This window comes from Amblyomma mixtum, chromosome 2 (assembly GCF_055824585.1).
Source record: "Amblyomma mixtum isolate Tamu chromosome 2, ASM5582458v1, whole genome shotgun sequence".
NCBI classification, from domain to species: domain Eukaryota; kingdom Metazoa; phylum Arthropoda; class Arachnida; order Ixodida; family Ixodidae; genus Amblyomma; species Amblyomma mixtum.
Window position 1 is genome coordinate 283,099,569 of NC_143013.1, and position 17,804 is coordinate 283,117,372.

General features: G+C 48.7%; 1 protein-coding gene across 1 annotated transcript in view; it reads left to right on the top strand.

Moving 5' to 3' along the window:
* LOC149364248 (uncharacterized) overlaps positions 1 to 17,804 on the top strand; it is a 79,656-nt gene that overhangs the window by 17,706 nt on the left and 44,146 nt on the right. The window contains exons 5-9 of the mRNA XM_089568655.1: positions 331 to 509; positions 1,777 to 1,891; positions 3,514 to 3,753; positions 9,120 to 9,259; positions 16,378 to 16,492. Coding sequence (XP_089424781.1) covers positions 331 to 509; positions 1,777 to 1,891; positions 3,514 to 3,753; positions 9,120 to 9,259; positions 16,378 to 16,492 — 789 coding nt within the window. The remainder of the gene's footprint in view (positions 1 to 330; positions 510 to 1,776; positions 1,892 to 3,513; positions 3,754 to 9,119; positions 9,260 to 16,377; positions 16,493 to 17,804) is intronic.

Consider the following 17,804-nt stretch of genomic DNA (forward strand, 5'->3'; position numbering starts at 1 on the left):
GATGGTTCACTTGGTAGCGCCCGTCCTGTGTGTCTCCCTTGTGTCCGTGTCTTTTTAGCGCTATGTGGCAAATTAACATACATGTTTAATTATCAAAATATTTGTGTTATGGTACTCCAAAGACGACCTACAACATATATGTTCTGCGTTTACTTTAACAAAACATCAACGCCTTGTTCCTGTAGCTTGTCGCCGCATTCTGCTGCTTACGGCTAGAAGCAAAATGAGCAGTCTTGCTGTGGGATTTGGTCAAAAAGAACGCAGCGGTGCGCACGTTGATTCGAAGGCCGGACGCCATGTGTAATCTCTCTTGTGTCCCGTCTTTCACAGACGCGTCCGAAGGGCAACGTTTCAGCGAGCCAGGCCCCGCCCCTTTCCAGTGGGCCGCGAGCAGCGAATGCCCCAGCTCCACAGCCCGAAGCCCTCATGGTAGAGTGCTGCGCATGCATGGCTGAGGCACCTTTGGACGAACTCGTAGAGGTCGCTCCGTGCGCCCATTTCATATGCAAGTAAGCCTGTACTTGGTGTAATATTTACCTCTTTAGCTTGCCCCCATTGCTTTGCCGCATGCCCTAGGGATTGAGAAATAATAAAAAAATAGGCGGGCTTCAAGGCAGCAAAAAAAAAAAAAAAGCCTTCAAATGGTCTTTCTTCACGCTTTCTTGATTTCAGGCACTGCTGCCCACTTTCGCGTATAGTTTGAAGAGACCCTCATATCCCTTATATGTATAGGCGCGGACAAAAGTATACGGAGCACGCAACTGTCTTCGAATATTTTTCACGCGTCACCTAATTGAAATTTCCAGCAGTGGTACGCGCATGCTGGTAGAGGAGGTTGGTGGGCTTTCTTGTAGACAAAAAACGCTTCTTCATTACCAATGGAGAAAGCGTGATTACACTTCAAACGCAATAGCGTGCTCCGTTTACTTATGGCCGTGCCTGTACTTGCTTGACAACGTGCATGCCTTGGAAGGAAAGGCCTTCGGGAGAGTAATTTTCGCCATCTATATACATAATCAAAAATGTCGGAAATGACTTTTGCCAAAGATATAAATAATTTGTAAACGGAGTTTTCGGAAATCAGTTCTGCTTTTTCCCCATGCGCGCAAGCTCTTTTGACAGCAAAAAAGTAACCATTAGCGCAGTGAGGATGAAGGGGCGGCTATTTTTAAGCTGAATTACAACAACCGTAAACTGTTCATGTCACTGCTCTCAAAAAGGACAGACGAGGCCTTCATTGTCGTTTTATAATCAAGTTACACTTTAATGAGCGTTGGTAATGCCTGTCAAATAATTCTGATCGACTCACGATATGTGGATCAACATATCTTGATAAGCTGTGGCTACGACGCATTGTAAATTACTTCACAAGACCTATTCAGTCCGGTAGATTCCAAATATTTCCCACAGTTGATCTAATTCTATCCAGATTGAAATGTTCTTTCCTTTTTTTTTCGCGTAGGCGTGCGCCCCTAGCATGGTGGCCTGCACCATTTTCGGTGCAGTATTTACGAACACGTGGTTATTTGTTGTAGTCACCGATAGACTTTTAGATGGTGTCGAAGGCGCTTCATAGACTCTTGGCTCGCTTCAGTATTCGGTACTTCAATAACCGTTTTGAAGTGTCACAGCACGACCACGCTATTAAAGAAATCACGGCTGTGCTGTAAACTTAACTTAATATTTATGTCAAGATTCTTTGGCGCCATAAAAAAAGAAGCATTACATCGAGTGAGCGCAGCTACAGCGACTTTTTCTGCCGTTCTTCCCGTGCAGAGATTGCGTGCGTACGTCGGGAGTGAGCTCGCTCACATACGTCGTGCACTGCCCCGTCAAGCCCGAGGGAGGTGCCCGCTGCCAGTCTCAAATACAGGAGTCAGTGCTGCGAACTGTAAGTAAGGTTTACGCAACGAAACATGGAGCGCTGGAATACGGCGTCACAGTTGAAGCATAGGGCATGGGTGACATGGCTTCAGGCGACCAACTCAAATGAGCCATAGAGAGAACAGGAGAGGGATAACACAACTGACTTCTCGCTTTTGTGCTTGGTTCTGCCTGACAACTCCCATGGTACGCTGCACCTTTTCGCTGCTTAACTAAGCCACATACGTTTCTAAGTTACAACAGCACATCCGATGCTTCTTGGTGGATTTTCTCTGTAAACTGCGATTTTCTCTGTAACTGTGTGTGCGAGGGCTACACACACAAAAAAAAAAAACTGCTCAGAAAAAATTGCTCAGTGAGCTTAATTGGCTAATACAATGTTGCTTTACCGTTGTCCCCGCTCCCTTGCCTGCACAATTTTTTGCGAGAAGTTGACATTCGCCGCTGACACGTGGCTCTAGCTTACCGTCATTGAGGAGTTCTCCCCTTCAGGAAAAGTACAGAGCCGGGCGAGTTGGCACTTGGCTAGTTGGAGTTGTGCTGTGTTCTTTACTGGGCCTGTGCTGCTTTTTATTCGGTGTGAATGGTCCCGCCTCGTTCCAAGTCATACGCCACGGTTTCCTTAGTGGTTATAGTAGGCAATGGTCGATGCAAGTATAAACAAATAAATTAACACAATTATCACTTTTAATACGACTTCGGAGTTGCCATTCCAGCCACAGCGGATGCAAGGCGGCCGATAAGCTTGCGTAGTGAGATTTTAGTCTTGGGAAAAGTTTTAGCCCTAACAGACGCAGAACACGAGAAGGACTACACACACATGCGTTGTGTGTGTGTGTGTGTGTGTGTGTGTGTGTGTGTGTGTGTGTGTGTGTGTGTGTGTGTGTGTGTGTGTGTGTGTGTGTGTGTGTGTGTGTGTGTGTGTGTGTGTGTGTGTGTGTGTGTGTGTGCATGTGTGCATGCGTGTGTGCATGCGTGTGTGCATGCGTGTGTGCATGCGTGTGTGCATGCGTGTGTGCGTGCATGTGCGTGTGACTTTACACAAGATCGTTATGCAGGAACCCGCCAAAAGAGCAGTGGTAATGAGATTCCAGCCCCCATTAAAGAACTAAAGCGTATAACCGGAGCAGCCACGGGGGTCTTCATTCGAGCTGATGGCGAAGGAACTGCAAGCCCTGCTGGAAATGCCGGTCTCATTTCGGTGGAGGCGAAATTCTAGAGGCCCGTGTACTGTGCGATGTCAGTGCCCGTTAAAGAGTACCAGGTGGTCGATATTTACGGTAGCCCTTCACTACGGCGTCTCTCATAGCCTGAGTCGCTTTGAGACGTTAAACCTCTGTAAACCAAAACTAAACGAAGCCCTGTATTACCGTCTGTCACGGACTCTGGCTCGTTGCGGCCAACACACCTGGTTAGAAGCGAGTTTAGTGCGAGTGACCCTGAGTTTGCAGACTAGTAAGAGGGCTCGAAAAGCTGTGCTCATCAGATTTCAAGAGCTGATGGAGCACCAGCGAAGCCCCGGCAAAATCTTTGGGGGCTGTTTCGATTGCTTGGGGACGTGGCCTGAACTTAATATAAAAAAAAACATATATGAAGTGCAGAGTCTAAACGCACACTGAATCCTCACAGGCGATGAACCCGCAAGAATACAAACGGCACCAGGAACTGCTGTCTCTCCCCGTTGTGCGATGCCCGGTCGAAGGCTGCAGCGGAAAATTCTCCGTCAGGCCAGGCATGGGGACTCTGGAGTGCGCCTCGTGCCAAACGGAGTACTGCGTATCCTGCAGCGCCAACCACTCGGGTCTAACGTGCAGGCAGTTCATCGACTCTGTCCTTGACGCTGCCGGTGCCATCCAGCTGCGAGATGAGGTGGGTGCACGTTCCCTTCTGGCATCAGGCGTGTGTGTATGTGTGTATGTTAACTCTATAGCGTTGAAGGCCCCGTTTGCCAGAAAATCCGATGTCGGCGTTGGGAGTGGAAATCACAAGTAGGACTCTGGCAGGAGGTGCCCAGAGAGCAATCAAGGAGGCCGGTGGTCCACCTAGGTCACGTGATCTTGTGACGTCATCACAACCTACCCATCGTATTGTGAGCAAACTGACCACCGTGGCAGGTGGCAGTTGAAATAATGATTGGTTGTCCTGGAAGGGCAACCTGTGTCGCACAAAGTCCACCGCTGGGAGCACCTGCCATCTCAGGGCATTGGCGCATCGCTTAATTAAAAGCTGCACCACTGTGCCTGGAGGGCTCTGAGGGATCTATGAATGCAATGTAGAGAATGACCTTCAGAACATAAGGGAATTAACCCATTGCGCTATCGCGTCATAACTTTAAGGCGAGAGCCGCCGCGGTGGCTCAGTGGCACTTGGCTGCTGACCCGAAAGACGCGGGTTCGATCCCGGCCGCAGCGGTCGAATTCCGATGGAGGCGAAATGCTAGAGGCCCGCGTACTGTGGCGATGTCAGTGCACGTTAAAGAACCCACGTTAAACGTGGGTTAAACTCCGCTAAACCGAGCTTAAAAAGAGCACCCAAATGGCTCCAAGACAAGCGATCAGTACAGCCGACACTGCGGCTAAAGGAGTGACTGGGTCCAGCCCAGACAAAGCGAGGTGTTTGCATTGACTCTGTCGCGGATCTCCCCCCCCCCCCCCCCCCCCGAACCACGAGCAGCCATATTTCTCAGAACTACGTGGCCCATACTTCGCAACTGGGGCTGACAGACGTCAGTGGTATGCGCTCTTTTTTCACGCGTCAAGTTTCTGCACATGCCATGTAGGGTAGTGTACTCAAAGCTTGATAAGCCGCCTTGGCCTACAGCTACAAGCTGGGAGAACGAGTATTTTTCTGAACTTGAACAAGCGCACCCAGGTGTCAGCTCTAACGCATCGCAGTCCCATGAACGTTGGTGTTAGTCTTGGCGTACAACGGTACAACGGCACTCACCGAGCTTAAACACGCTCCTAAAGTTGATGGCATGTTTGGACTACAGTGACGCTTTCTTTAAAAAAAAAAAAAAAACTACACAGCAGGCAAGGGTAGGTACATGTGTGGCTCGTGTTGACATACATTTGAAGAAAGCCAACAGTGGCTTCCTTAGAGTTTAAGTCACGTTAGTCTTAAGCGCACCTCCTCCGCCATGCAAACATTCCAGACTGGGGTGCGTGCCAGCTGCCCCAACTAACGGATCATACACTTTGTGTTTTCCCAAAAAAACACGTGTGAACCCGGTACACTGCTCGCTGGCTCGTATCGACAACTAGTAACCGAATGAATTAGCCCGCCAGTATATCCGGACTCTTTTTTTTTTTTTTTTCAGATAACAAGGTTTTGCTTGTCTGTCCACTCTGCATTGGACTTGACTACTGAGCGAGGGCTGATTTATGGGCAACTTTTGGAGGAGCGTGTGGGGAAAGGTGGTCATAATTGAAGCACGCTTATTTTAAGCTTCTAATAAGGGAGTATTTACTCATAGAAATCCATCCAAGTGTAGCCATACGGCTGCAGAGGAAAGCTATAGAGCTTCCGCAGAAACTTCGCAGTAGTTAACGAAAAATTCGTCCTGGTCCGGGTTTCAAACACGGGACCACCGCTTCGTCGGGGGAGTCACTCTACCAAATAAGCCAACCGGGATGGCTAGCACATAGCAGGGCATGAGCGAAATGATCAGTAAATCAAAGTGGGAACTTTTTCCCCCAAAGCGGGAGGACAGAGCAGTATTTTCAATCCAATACTACGGCTTGAAGGGGACTAACTGCTAGAACGCTGTAATCCCGTGCAATCTGTTGACCTCCATATTGGCGTCTCGTATATCAGCCGTCCCCATTATCGGTTGCTTCGCATTCTGTGTTGTCATCTTGCTACAGAGAACCATGTTCGCGTATTTGGAAAGCTGAATTTACGCGACTCTAAGTTTACGGTTTATTGATCGGAGCACTCCGACAGCTTTCCAGAGTATTGAAAACTGCTCCAGGCTGGTGGTACTGATTCTAATACAGCTCAGACAAGACAAGGATGACGGAAAGAAACCTACGATACTAGCGCTGTCTTTTTCTTGTCTGCGCTGTTATAGAATGAGTACCTACCAACTCGCCCAGGCTTCTACATTGGTAGTGCTCTTAGCTTCCAGGCGAACTATTCAGTCTTACAGAGCGCGTGAAATTCGAACCGAATTGCTAGATTTCTTGAGGATCGGGTCGGAAGCTAGATCGTATTGATCTGGTTTCCTCTCTCCTCTACAGGGGATACCTTTTCTCGTCTTACTGGACAGACGGACTAGCATCCGTTATCGGTCCAATAACTGGACGTCGTGAACGAACAACCTGGCCGGAATGGAGCGCCGCCTAGTTTCAACATGAAGAAGCTTGAGATCCCTGAACGAGTCGCCCTCTCTACCACCATTACCAGGAATTAGGGACAGCGCCCAGCCAGTTCCTCATGCATAGCGACCTATCGCATTCAGTCCTGCAGCCAGTTTGTCATTCTGTTTCTGACGTCACGGAATATGTCTCCGCGCTATTTTTGAATGTTCAAAGCTATGTGCCACGTGGTTGGCAGCCAAGGTAACTGGAAACGCTTGTCCCGTATTCCTAGTAATGATCTCCTCTATATACACGTACATACGACACACTTATGATAGCATATATAGGAGAGGTCCATTGCTTTCGTATAAAACACATTTCTCAACTTGCTAGCTCTAAACAAGTTCTCAGAAATTGAGCTAACCCCTTTTAACTAACCCCTTTTAGCTAACCCCTATTAACTAGATGCGCATAGAAAAGGAAAACTAGCCCAAGCACACACAGTGAAGGTCTTGGTAGTTTATACACTACCAGTCACGCCCTGTTTGTCTCCTGTTTAGCCACTGGTTCTCAAGAAAAGGGTTTCATTGCTGGTGAAGTTATATTCTGGCCTTTAAAATAGAATCCTCAGAACAGAGCCTGATATTGCTACAATTCTACTTGCCGCCACGTGCTATCAAACCACCATTCGTGTTCAAGATGAGAGGCCGCATCAAAACGACATCAGCATTTCGGAAAGTCCAGAATGAGCTCAGGAGTACTAAGAATGCCGATTGTAATAAAAGTGAAGAAATGTCGTCAGGGACAGAACCAAGGGAAGAGAGAATTATATGACCAGCTGAACACTTCTTCGACGCAACATTGAGTAATTAGTGCGTCATGTGCAGTCACAGAAATGCGTTTCCATTATTAATTTTCTTTGATACACCAACACCCTCGAAAAGTCCGAACATTTCAGTACGATTTCAAGAAAAAAAAATTCTACCCATATCAGACTAAAAGGATCCTAGATATTAGGACCCCCTCTCTTAATATTGCAAAAAAAAAAAGTAGTCTGTAAAGGTCTTACTGCATTAACAGTATTAATGCGAAGCATTAGAAGCCTCATCGGGGAGAAATAAGTCGTCGAAAGCTAAGTTAGCTGATTGGCTAAAGGGAAGCTACGCCATCAGACCAGAAGTGATGGCACTTCCGTTAAAGGCGTTAACAGCTGCTAATGCTCTCACACTACGAACATATAATGGAATTAGATGTCCCTGTGAACTTTTTTATATAATCTTGCACACCAGCAGCTTAACAGCTTCCTCACATTACCGGCACATCAAGCAACGAGTGCCTCTCTCTCAATAGTCCCAAGGATCAGCCCACCACAGCCGATCGTGCGGACAGCGCCCTAGTGGCGTTTTCAATGAACTGGACTAGCGTTGCTGCGAATAAAGTTTCATTCGTTCATTCTTTCATATTCATTCACTCATCATGCTACTCTTGTGAGGAGGAACTATAGAGCACACACATGAAACAAATGTGTCTGACATGTGTTGAAATGCGTTTAACTCCCGAACGATATCGTGATTAAGCTGGGGCGGTCAGTGCACACGTTGTCGATCCCGACTGCGCATGTCGCCCTAAACTGGCCGATACTTGCAGCGTCAGTGCAGCACAGCAGCAACATGTTCTGCGCTTTATGAAAGAAGGATATGCGTATTTTGCATGTCTTTTCTTTTGCTGTTAATGAAAAAGTTTACTTCGGCGGTCGATAATGAACATCGCTTCACGTGTCCACTACGTATATAGTTCTTCTGGTCATAGACGAGCTCATCAGCATCCCGTATCAATCGAAGACAGTGTCCTTGTTTGCCAAGGGAGTCTTGCGGTATTTCCAATGTTCGACACTCCCTTTCCACTTTTATCCTCGCTACACGCGAACGCGTAGCGTCTGGAAGGACGTACAGGTGTTACTGAAAACCATGAGGCTGACACCACCACCCTCGAAATTAAATGCGATTCATCCTACTTATGGACGAATCGTCCAGGTCTAAACACAGTCCACACTGGACAGCAAGAAACGCTCCGTACCACAGTTGTATGAAGTCACGGGACAAACGTATGTTTCAGCTCTGGAATTTCGTTAATTTGTGCCGGGCAGAAACTGTAGTATGAAGAGTGCAGTGAGATTCACGGCAGCTAACTACGATGGTCACGCCTATGCGAAAGACGCACGCACGGCGGGTAAATATATTGAACAATCGACATACTATTGTCACTTTGTAATGACGGCAGTCCAGTGCTCAGGAAGACACCAACCAGTCTTGGAAACGAAGCTCTTTATTTGGGCTGACTTGCGCCCGCAAAAGAACTGAATCACTCGGCGGCGGCGTAAGCAACAAACGTGCTCGTCGGTCGTCGAACTACGAATGTCCGCCGCTCGCGGAATCGCTCAATTTAAAGCCGGCAAGGAAACTTCCAGATAGCAGGACAAGATCATCTACAGTAATCTGGAAGAACCTAGATGCAGCCTTTCATGGCTGCGATCAATCGAGATTAGACTGGTCGCTTCTCGCGTAACGAACAAAAATGATAACAGCCCTTTCCTGCAGCCTTGAGCGTGAACGAACAAACACTACAATGATACGTGGCACTATTGTCTGAGGCATGTCCTGACATCCGGCCGTCCCTGTAGATCGCCCACGCACTCTATGCTAAACCAAGTAGCGCAGGTAATCGGTCCAACGTTGAAAATTGATGGTTTCACTCCGGTCCTTTGTAATACTGGCCTTTGCCAATACATTTCCAATATTGGGGCGAACCTCGGGAACCCGCGGTTGAATATGTGAACTCCATCCTAAACGTTACCAATGATGACATCCGGAGGATTACTCTCATCCTCCCTCTGCGGCTGCCCACAGAAGCAACCTTCCGCCTGCACCATTGCAGGTCGAGCGAAGTGAAACCGCGAGCGACGCTGCGTCGACGTCGTCTTCTGAAGCAGAAGAGCAAGAGTGCAGCGTCTGCTTGGCCGTTATACCAACCACGGAGATAGCGGAAATTGAAGGCTGCGGACACTTCCTCTGTAGGTAAGTCTAGCGCTCGACACACGCTTTAACCAGGCCTTGCCTCCCCTTCGACCCTCGCTTGCCCTTAATGCAGATGGTAAAAAGGCAAAATAAAAAAATTTCGAGGACACTTTGGCAACTAAAGTGTTGAGAGACGAAAGCCGAGGACACTATGCCGGGACGACTTCCGGTGGATGTGACGTCACACCTTTCCCGTGCCTATATCGATACCCAAATTATACATCTTTAGGGGACTTTAAGTGTTAATTATGCTTCATTAAACATTTTTCTATTTAATTTGACACAAATCTGACGTTTTTTCGACCATTCTGTGACAATTTTCACTACGTTGTGACGACTTCCGATGGACGTGACGTCACACCATTCCCGTGGCTATAACGCACTTTTGACATTTTTGCCTATAATTAACTAATTAATCTACACTCATAAAACTCGGCTTCTAGGTTAATTTTTTCCTCCTCTATCTGATGCAACCAATAGTTTTTTTCTATCTTTTTTAGTTCCCGAGTTAAACGCGTGTGACACGCTTTGTTAACTGACAACAGTATGAGCCATTAAAGGCTTTCACCTTAAAATATGATCACATTTCCCGTCCCTCCCGACTCCTTAATCGATGAAAGCTTCCACTGAATCGCCGAAAGCTTCCACTGGGCGCCTGATCTAATCCATTATAGTGGCGCAACACAGAATTCGTCCTGCGGGCAGGGTAGAGAGAATCGCGCTTCTTTTGAAACTCTGCGATACATTCCCTCTTATTTGTCGATAGTGACAACCTCATGCTAGCCACGCTTTCATTTCTCGGTTGTGCAAAAAAAAAAATAAACGACAGACGAGGAAGTCGCTTTAGTAAAACTTGGTGCTGGGCTAGTTGGTTATACATTCTTTGACGTAGGTAAGCGCCAAAAAAGGACGAACACAAGGCGAGAGGACGACGACACAACACTGAAGAGCGCTCTTCTGTGTTGTGTCGTCGTCCTCTCGCCATGTGTTCGCCTTTTTTTGGCGCAATTACCTAACTCAAAGAGGACGAAGTCGCTGTCCGGCGTTTGAAAATGGCCGGCGATTTCGGAACGGTAGACGGCCGACACGCGCGTCGGAAATATTTAAACATCAGTGACATCGACGATTAAAACGTTTGTACAACTGATCAAGGACAAAAATAGAATAATCTTCTACATTTAGCGCTACAGTTAAGCAAAACTCAGCAACAGCCATGCAACAGTGACTGCAAAGGTGCTCCGTCTTGAGATTTTCGTGCTCGCAAATTTTATAAATTGCTTCTTTAAATATGCATATAGGTTTGTAACTTTGTGTATAGCAGAAAGCGAGAACAGTGCTGTCGGCTTTGTGCGCGCTGCTTACTCGGAGTAATTGAATGCGCCTTGTGCTGTCGCTTCGTTGGAAGGCTTGCTATGAATGAAAGGTAGCTGTAATACCATTATATTCGTTCGATTCCATTCCATTATTATGATTCGGCCATCGGCCTGACTGACCAAACCGTCAGCGAAGGCACAGGACAATAATGGAGTGCAGGAAAAATCAATGAAATGGACTTCGAACGACATGATGATATACCACTACTCATTCTGTGGGGTACCCTATCACCACACCCGCATGCCGTTTTAAGGCCTGTCATTGGAGGAGCAATCATGTAGTATAAATACCTTCGCGCTTGAAATGTGCCCGTTGCTGTCATATGTGCACAGCGATGATATTTAATAGCTGGTCGCATTATACATAGGGCCGGCTAGTCCAGGCAAACGGTCTTCTTTAGGAATATAGACTCAGTGCCTGGTAAGAACTGCGCTGTAATGGACCGGCGAGCGTTCTAATAGAGTGCGGAAATCTGTTCCTATGCTCTCTCTCTATTGCCGCAAGTCTAAAACTCGCGGAAAGCCATTTAGCGCCTCCCTTCTATCTCGTTAGCGCGCAAAACTCCATGTACCAATGGTTTTGAGGCATATTTTTACATAACCCGAGCGACGACGACTTAACGTCTCGGCGAAGCATTCACGCAGATAGCTCCACGCAGATAGCTCCACGCAGATAGCTCCACGCAGATAGCTCCACGCAGATAGCTCCACGCAGATAGCTCCACGCAGATAGCTCCACGCAGATAGCTCCACGCAGATAGCTCCACGCAGATAGCTCCACGCAGATAGTTCCACTCAGATAGCTCCACTCAGGTAGCTCCACGCAGGTAGCTCCACGCAGGTAGCTCCACGCAGGTAGCTCCACGCAGGTAGCTCCACGCAGATAGCTTCACGCAGATAGCTCCACGCAGATAGCTTCACGCAGATAGCTTCACGCAGATAGCTTCACGCAGATAGCTTCACGCAGATAGCTTCACGCAGATAGCTTCACGCAGATAGCTTCACGCAGATAGCTTCACGCAGATAGCTTCACGCAGATAGCTTCACGCAGATAGCTTCACGCAGATAGCTTCACGCAGATAGCTTCACGCAGATAGCTTCACGCAGATAGCTTCACGCAGATAGCTTCACGCAGATAGCTTCACGCAGATAGCTTCACGCAGATAGCTTCACGCAGATAGCTTCACGCAGATAGCTTCACGCAGATAGCTTCACGCAGATAGCTTCACGCAGATAGCTTCACGCAGATAGCTTCACGCAGATAGCTTCACGCAGATAGCTTCACGCAGATAGCTTCACGCAGATAGCTTCACGCAGATAGCTTCACGCAGATAGCTTCACGCAGATAGCTTCACGCAGATAGCTTCACGCAGATAGCTTCACGCAGATAGCTTCACGCAGATAGCTTCACGCAGATAGCTTCACGCAGATAGCTTCACGCAGATAGCTTCACGCAGATAGCTTCACGCAGATAGCTTCACGCAGATAGCTTCACGCAGATAGCTTCACGCAGATAGCTTCACGCAGATAGCTTCACGCAGATAGCTTCACGCAGATAGCTTCACGCAGATAGCTTCACGCAGATAGCTTCACGCAGATAGCTTCACGCAGATAGCTTCACGCAGATAGCTTCACGCAGATAGCTTCACGCAGATAGCTTCACGCAGATAGCTTCACGCAGATAGCTTCACGCAGATAGCTTCACGCAGATAGCTTCACGCAGATAGCTTCACGCAGATAGCTTCACGCAGATAGCTTCACGCAGATAGCTTCACGCAGATAGCTTCACGCAGATAGCTTCACGCAGATAGCTTCACGCAGATAGCTTCACGCAGATAGCTTCACGCAGATAGCTTCACGCAGATAGCTTAACGCAGATAGCTTAACGCAGATAGCTTAACGCAGATAGCTTAACGCAGATAGCTTAACGCAGATAGCTTAACGCAGATAGCTTAACGCAGATAGCTTAACGCAGATAGCTTAACGCAGATAGCTTCACGCAGATAGCTTCACGCAGATAGCTTCACGCAGATAGCTTCACGCAGATAGCTTCACGCAGATAGCTTCACGCAGATAGCTTCACGCAGATAGCTTCACGCAGATAGCTTCACGCAGATAGCTTCACGCAGATAGCTTCACGCAGATAGCTTCACGCAGATAGCTTCACGCAGATAGCTTCACGCAGATAGCTTCACGCAGATAGCTTCACGCAGATAGCTTCACGCAGATAGCTTCACGCAGATAGCTTCACGCAGATAGCTTCACGCAGATAGCTTCACGCAGATAGCTTCACGCAGATAGCTTCACGCAGATAGCTTCACGCAGATAGCTTCACGCAGATAGCTTCACGCAGATAGCTTCACGCAGATAGCTTCACGCAGATAGCTTCACGCAGCACGCAGGTAGCTTCACGCAGCACGCAGGTAGCTTCACGCAGCACGCAGGTAGCTTCACGCAGCACGCAGGTAGCTTCACGCAGCACGCAGGTAGCTTCACGCAGCACGCAGGTAGCTTCACGCAGGTAGATAGACGTGCGCAGATAGCTTCACGCAGGTAGATAGACGTGCGCAGATAGCTTCACGCAGGTAGATAGACGTGCGCAGATAGCTTCACGCAGGTAGATAGACGTGCGCAGATAGCTTCACGCAGGTAGATAGACGTGCGCAGATAGCTTCACGCAGGTAGATAGACGTGCGCAGATAGCTTCACGCAGGTAGATAGACGTGCGCAGATAGCTTCACGCAGGTAGATAGACGTGCGCAGATAGCTTCACGCAGGTAGATAGACGTGCGCAGATAGCTTCACGCAGGTAGATAGACGTGCGCAGATAGCTTCACGCAGGTAGATAGACGTGCGCAGATAGCTTCACGCAGGTAGATAGACGTGCGCAGATAGCTTCACGCAGGTAGATAGACGTGCGCAGATAGCTTCACGCAGGTAGATAGACGTGCGCAGATAGCTTCACGCAGGTAGATAGACGTGCGCAGATAGCTTCACGCAGGTAGATAGACGTGCGCAGATAGCTTCACGCAGGTAGATAGACGTGCGCAGATAGCTTCACGCAGGTAGATAGACGTGCGCAGATAGCTTCACGCAGGTAGATAGACGTGCGCAGATAGCTTCACGCAGGTAGATAGACGTGCGCAGATAGCTTCACGCAGGTAGATAGACGTGCGCAGATAGCTTCACGCAGGTAGATAGACGTGCGCAGATAGCTTCACGCAGGTAGATAGACGTGCGCAGATAGCTTCACGCAGGTAGATAGACGTGCGCAGATAGCTTCACGCAGGTAGATAGACGTGCGCAGATAGCTTCACGCAGGTAGATAGACGTGCGCAGATAGCTTCACGCAGGTAGATAGACGTGCGCAGATAGCTTCACGCAGGTAGATAGACGTGCGCAGATAGCTTCACGCAGGTAGATAGACGTGCGCAGATAGCTTCACGCAGGTAGATAGACGTGCGCAGGTAGCTTCACGCAGGTAGATAGACGTGCGCAGGTAGCTTCACGCAGGTAGATAGACGTGCGCAGGTAGCTTCACGCAGGTAGATAGACGTGCGCAGGTAGCTTCACGCAGGTAGATAGACGTGCGCAGGTAGCTTCACGCAGGTAGATAGACGTGCGCAGATAGCTTCACGCAGGTAGCTTCACGCAGGTAGATAGACGTGCGCAGATAGCTTCACGCAGGTAGCTTCACGCAGGTAGATAGACGTGCGCAGATAGCTTCACGCAGGTAGCTTCACGCAGGTAGATAGACGTGCGCAGATAGCTTCACGCAGGTAGCTTCACGCAGGTAGATAGACGTGCGCAGATAGCTTCACGCAGGTAGCTTCACGCAGGTAGATAGACGTGCGCAGATAGCTTCACGCAGGTAGCTTCACGCAGGTAGATAGACGTGCGCAGATAGCTTCACGCAGGTAGCTTCACGCAGGTAGATAGACGTGCGCAGATAGCTTCACGCAGGTAGCTTCACGCAGGTAGATAGACGTGCGCAGATAGCTTCACGCAGGTAGCTTCACGCAGGTAGATAGACGTGCGCAGATAGCTTCACGCAGGTAGCTTCACGCAGGTAGATAGACGTGCGCAGATAGCTTCACGCAGGTAGCTTCACGCAGGTAGATAGACGTGCGCAGATAGCTTCACGCAGGTAGCTTCACGCAGGTAGATAGACGTGCGCAGATAGCTTCACGCAGGTAGCTTCACGCAGGTAGATAGACGTGCGCAGATAGCTTCACGCAGGTAGCTTCACGCAGGTAGATAGACGTGCGCAGATAGCTTCACGCAGGTAGCTTCACGCAGGTAGATAGACGTGCGCAGATAGCTTCACGCAGGTAGCTTCACGCAGGTAGATAGACGTGCGCAGATAGCTTCACGCAGGTAGCTTCACGCAGGTAGATAGACGTGCGCAGATAGCTTCACGCAGGTAGCTTCACGCAGGTAGATAGACGTGCGCAGATAGCTTCACGCAGGTAGCTTCACGCAGGTAGATAGACGTGCGCAGATAGCTTCACGCAGGTAGCTTCACGCAGGTAGATAGACGTGCGCAGATAGCTTCACGCAGGTAGCTTCACGCAGGTAGATAGACGTGCGCAGATAGCTTCACGCAGGTAGCTTCACGCAGGTAGCTTCACGCAGATAGCTTCACGCAGGTAGCTTCACGCAGATAGCTTCACGCAGATAGCTTCACGCAGGTAGCTTCACGCAGGTAGCTTCACGCAGGTAGCTTCACGCAGGTAGCTTCACGCAGGTAGCTTCACGCAGGTAGCTTCACGCAGGTAGATAGACGTGCGCAGATAGCTTCACGCAGGTAGCTTCACGCAGGTAGCTTCACGCAGGTAGCTTCACGCAGGTAGCTTCACGCAGGTAGATAGACGTGCGCAGATAGCTTCACGCAGGTAGATAGACGTGCGCAGATAGCTTCACGCAGGTAGATAGACGTGCGCAGATAGCTTCACGCAGGTAGATAGACGTGCGCAGATAGCTTCACGCAGGTAGATAGACGTGCGCAGATAGCTTCACGCAGGTAGATAGACGTGCGCAGATAGCTCCGAAGGGGCGCGCTTGGCATTGCGCAGGCGCATCTGGGTATCAGCGGATCGTGCTGTGCTATGTATCGCTAATGATGCATAATCAGAGACATTTTAATGCGTCAGCACTACAACCCCCATTAGCGGGCAAAGCGTTCGGCATTGGCGTCCGACGTATGAAGCTTCGAGAAAGAGGGGCAAAGCGGAGAGATAGAAAGTACGAGAGGCAGAGGACAGAGGAAAGGGGAACGAGGGCAAGTCGGTGGGAGGCGATGGATAGCATGTGGGAAACCGCGGTCTCCAAGCAGTGTGGACGGGGGGGGGGGGACCGGTGAGGGGTATGCGTAGCACACTGATTGCTGGATTAGATCAAGGAGGGAAAGGGGGTGTGGTGTGTCACACGGTGATTAAAAGACTAGATCACGCCATCCACCACTGTCAGTGGGAACACTAATTATGGCTCGTACTCTGGCGCCTGAATGGCATTGATTGTCTGTGACTTGTTTTTGTTTTCTTCTGATATAAGAAGACTGCAAGGACTCACACAGCTGTATCAGTGAAAATAACAGCCGTACGTTTCCTCCTTAACCGGGTCGGAAATTAGATAGACATAGCCCTAACGAGTACCAGCGCACAAATTTGACACGGTCATGACATCATTCGTATTAGAGATACGAATTTCGGAGAGTCGTCTTCAAGCTGCTATGTTCTCTTACAGGAACTGCATACGTGGAGCGAAGGCGAGTAACTCCACCGAGCGCGTTCGTTGTCCCGTCGCACAAGAGGGTAGCCCTCCCTGCCAGTACTACATTCCAGAGGCGGCCCTCCAGGCTGTAAGTAAAGGGGCAGCAAATTGAACGCAAAGAAAAAATAAAATAAAGTAATGCGTCCAATTTGAAAAGTCACTTTCATAAAGGCACTGAAGATATGATGGGCTTAAGCGTAATCGCGCTATTGAATTCAATGTGGGCGCGGGAATATTCCCGTCAAACGAGCGTTTCTTCTTTGTCTGTCCAACTCCACTTGCAAGTAAAGGCTACTGTGCCGTGACTTTTGACGGGTGTCCCAGAACCTTCATCTTTCCCTGTTAAGTACTCGAGCTGGTGCAGGAATGTATACGTGGAACCTTTTGAGTTCAGTTCGTATTTTCAGCGATGAAGCTGTTTCTGGTCACGCTCATTTTGCTCAATATTAATGGCTAAAATTGTTCTTCAATCTAGTGCACGGTGCTAATCATTTGTGATAATAAATAATTATTTTTATGAAAATTAAGCTCGCGTAAACCGCCGCAGTCTGAAGATGACAGTTGCTTCAACTTGCGCTTTTTGATGGAATCTGATTCCAGGGGACTCATGAACGTGGTCATCACGAATTCTCTCGTTGCAGGTGGTCACCGCTGAATAGGATGCCCGCGCGAATGTGTAGAAACGACTGCCGGCCTGAAGCTCCCTGTTCATAGGCTGCGCCTGGACGCTGACCATCCGACAAGAAGTGGCGGGCTTACAACGCCCCAAATGCCGGACAGCGAATTGCGTCGGACACGGAGCAAGCCAGCCGGGCAAGACTTGCCACTAGCTTATAAACAGCTCCAGGAGTTTATCAACAGGACGAATGCTCGTTTGGGAGCACCTTAAATTGTGTTTTGTTGAAAACTTGAGGGGTGGTAAAGAATCTGCCTTTGGTGAAAGGAGGGTAATCGTTATATGCGTTAGTATACAACCAACTCCTAGAGACACTGCTGAAAGAGGAGCTACTTCCTGCTAATGCTCAGAGATAGTTGTAAAACATAGGGATGAGTAGGATCAGAAAAATTTAAACAAGCACGAGCCTACTCGAGATCATATTTGTTATAGAAAGTGGGATGCAACAGGAGACCTCACTGTGATAAAGGATATGATGCCTTGGTTGTTTAGTGTTGGGAGGCCGTCCTGGGTACTGTAACCACCGTGAACTGGGTGGCTTGACTGTAATTTTCAAATCAGGCGACACAGCATAGGATTCCTATTAAAGAATTGTACACTTATGCCTTGCGAGTGACGCTGAAACGGCTTAACAAAACCATAATTTTTCTAGCCAAACAATTTAAGATTAGTTACTCTTGTAGCGTACACCTTCAAGCCACCTTTTCTTATATGCGTTATTGTT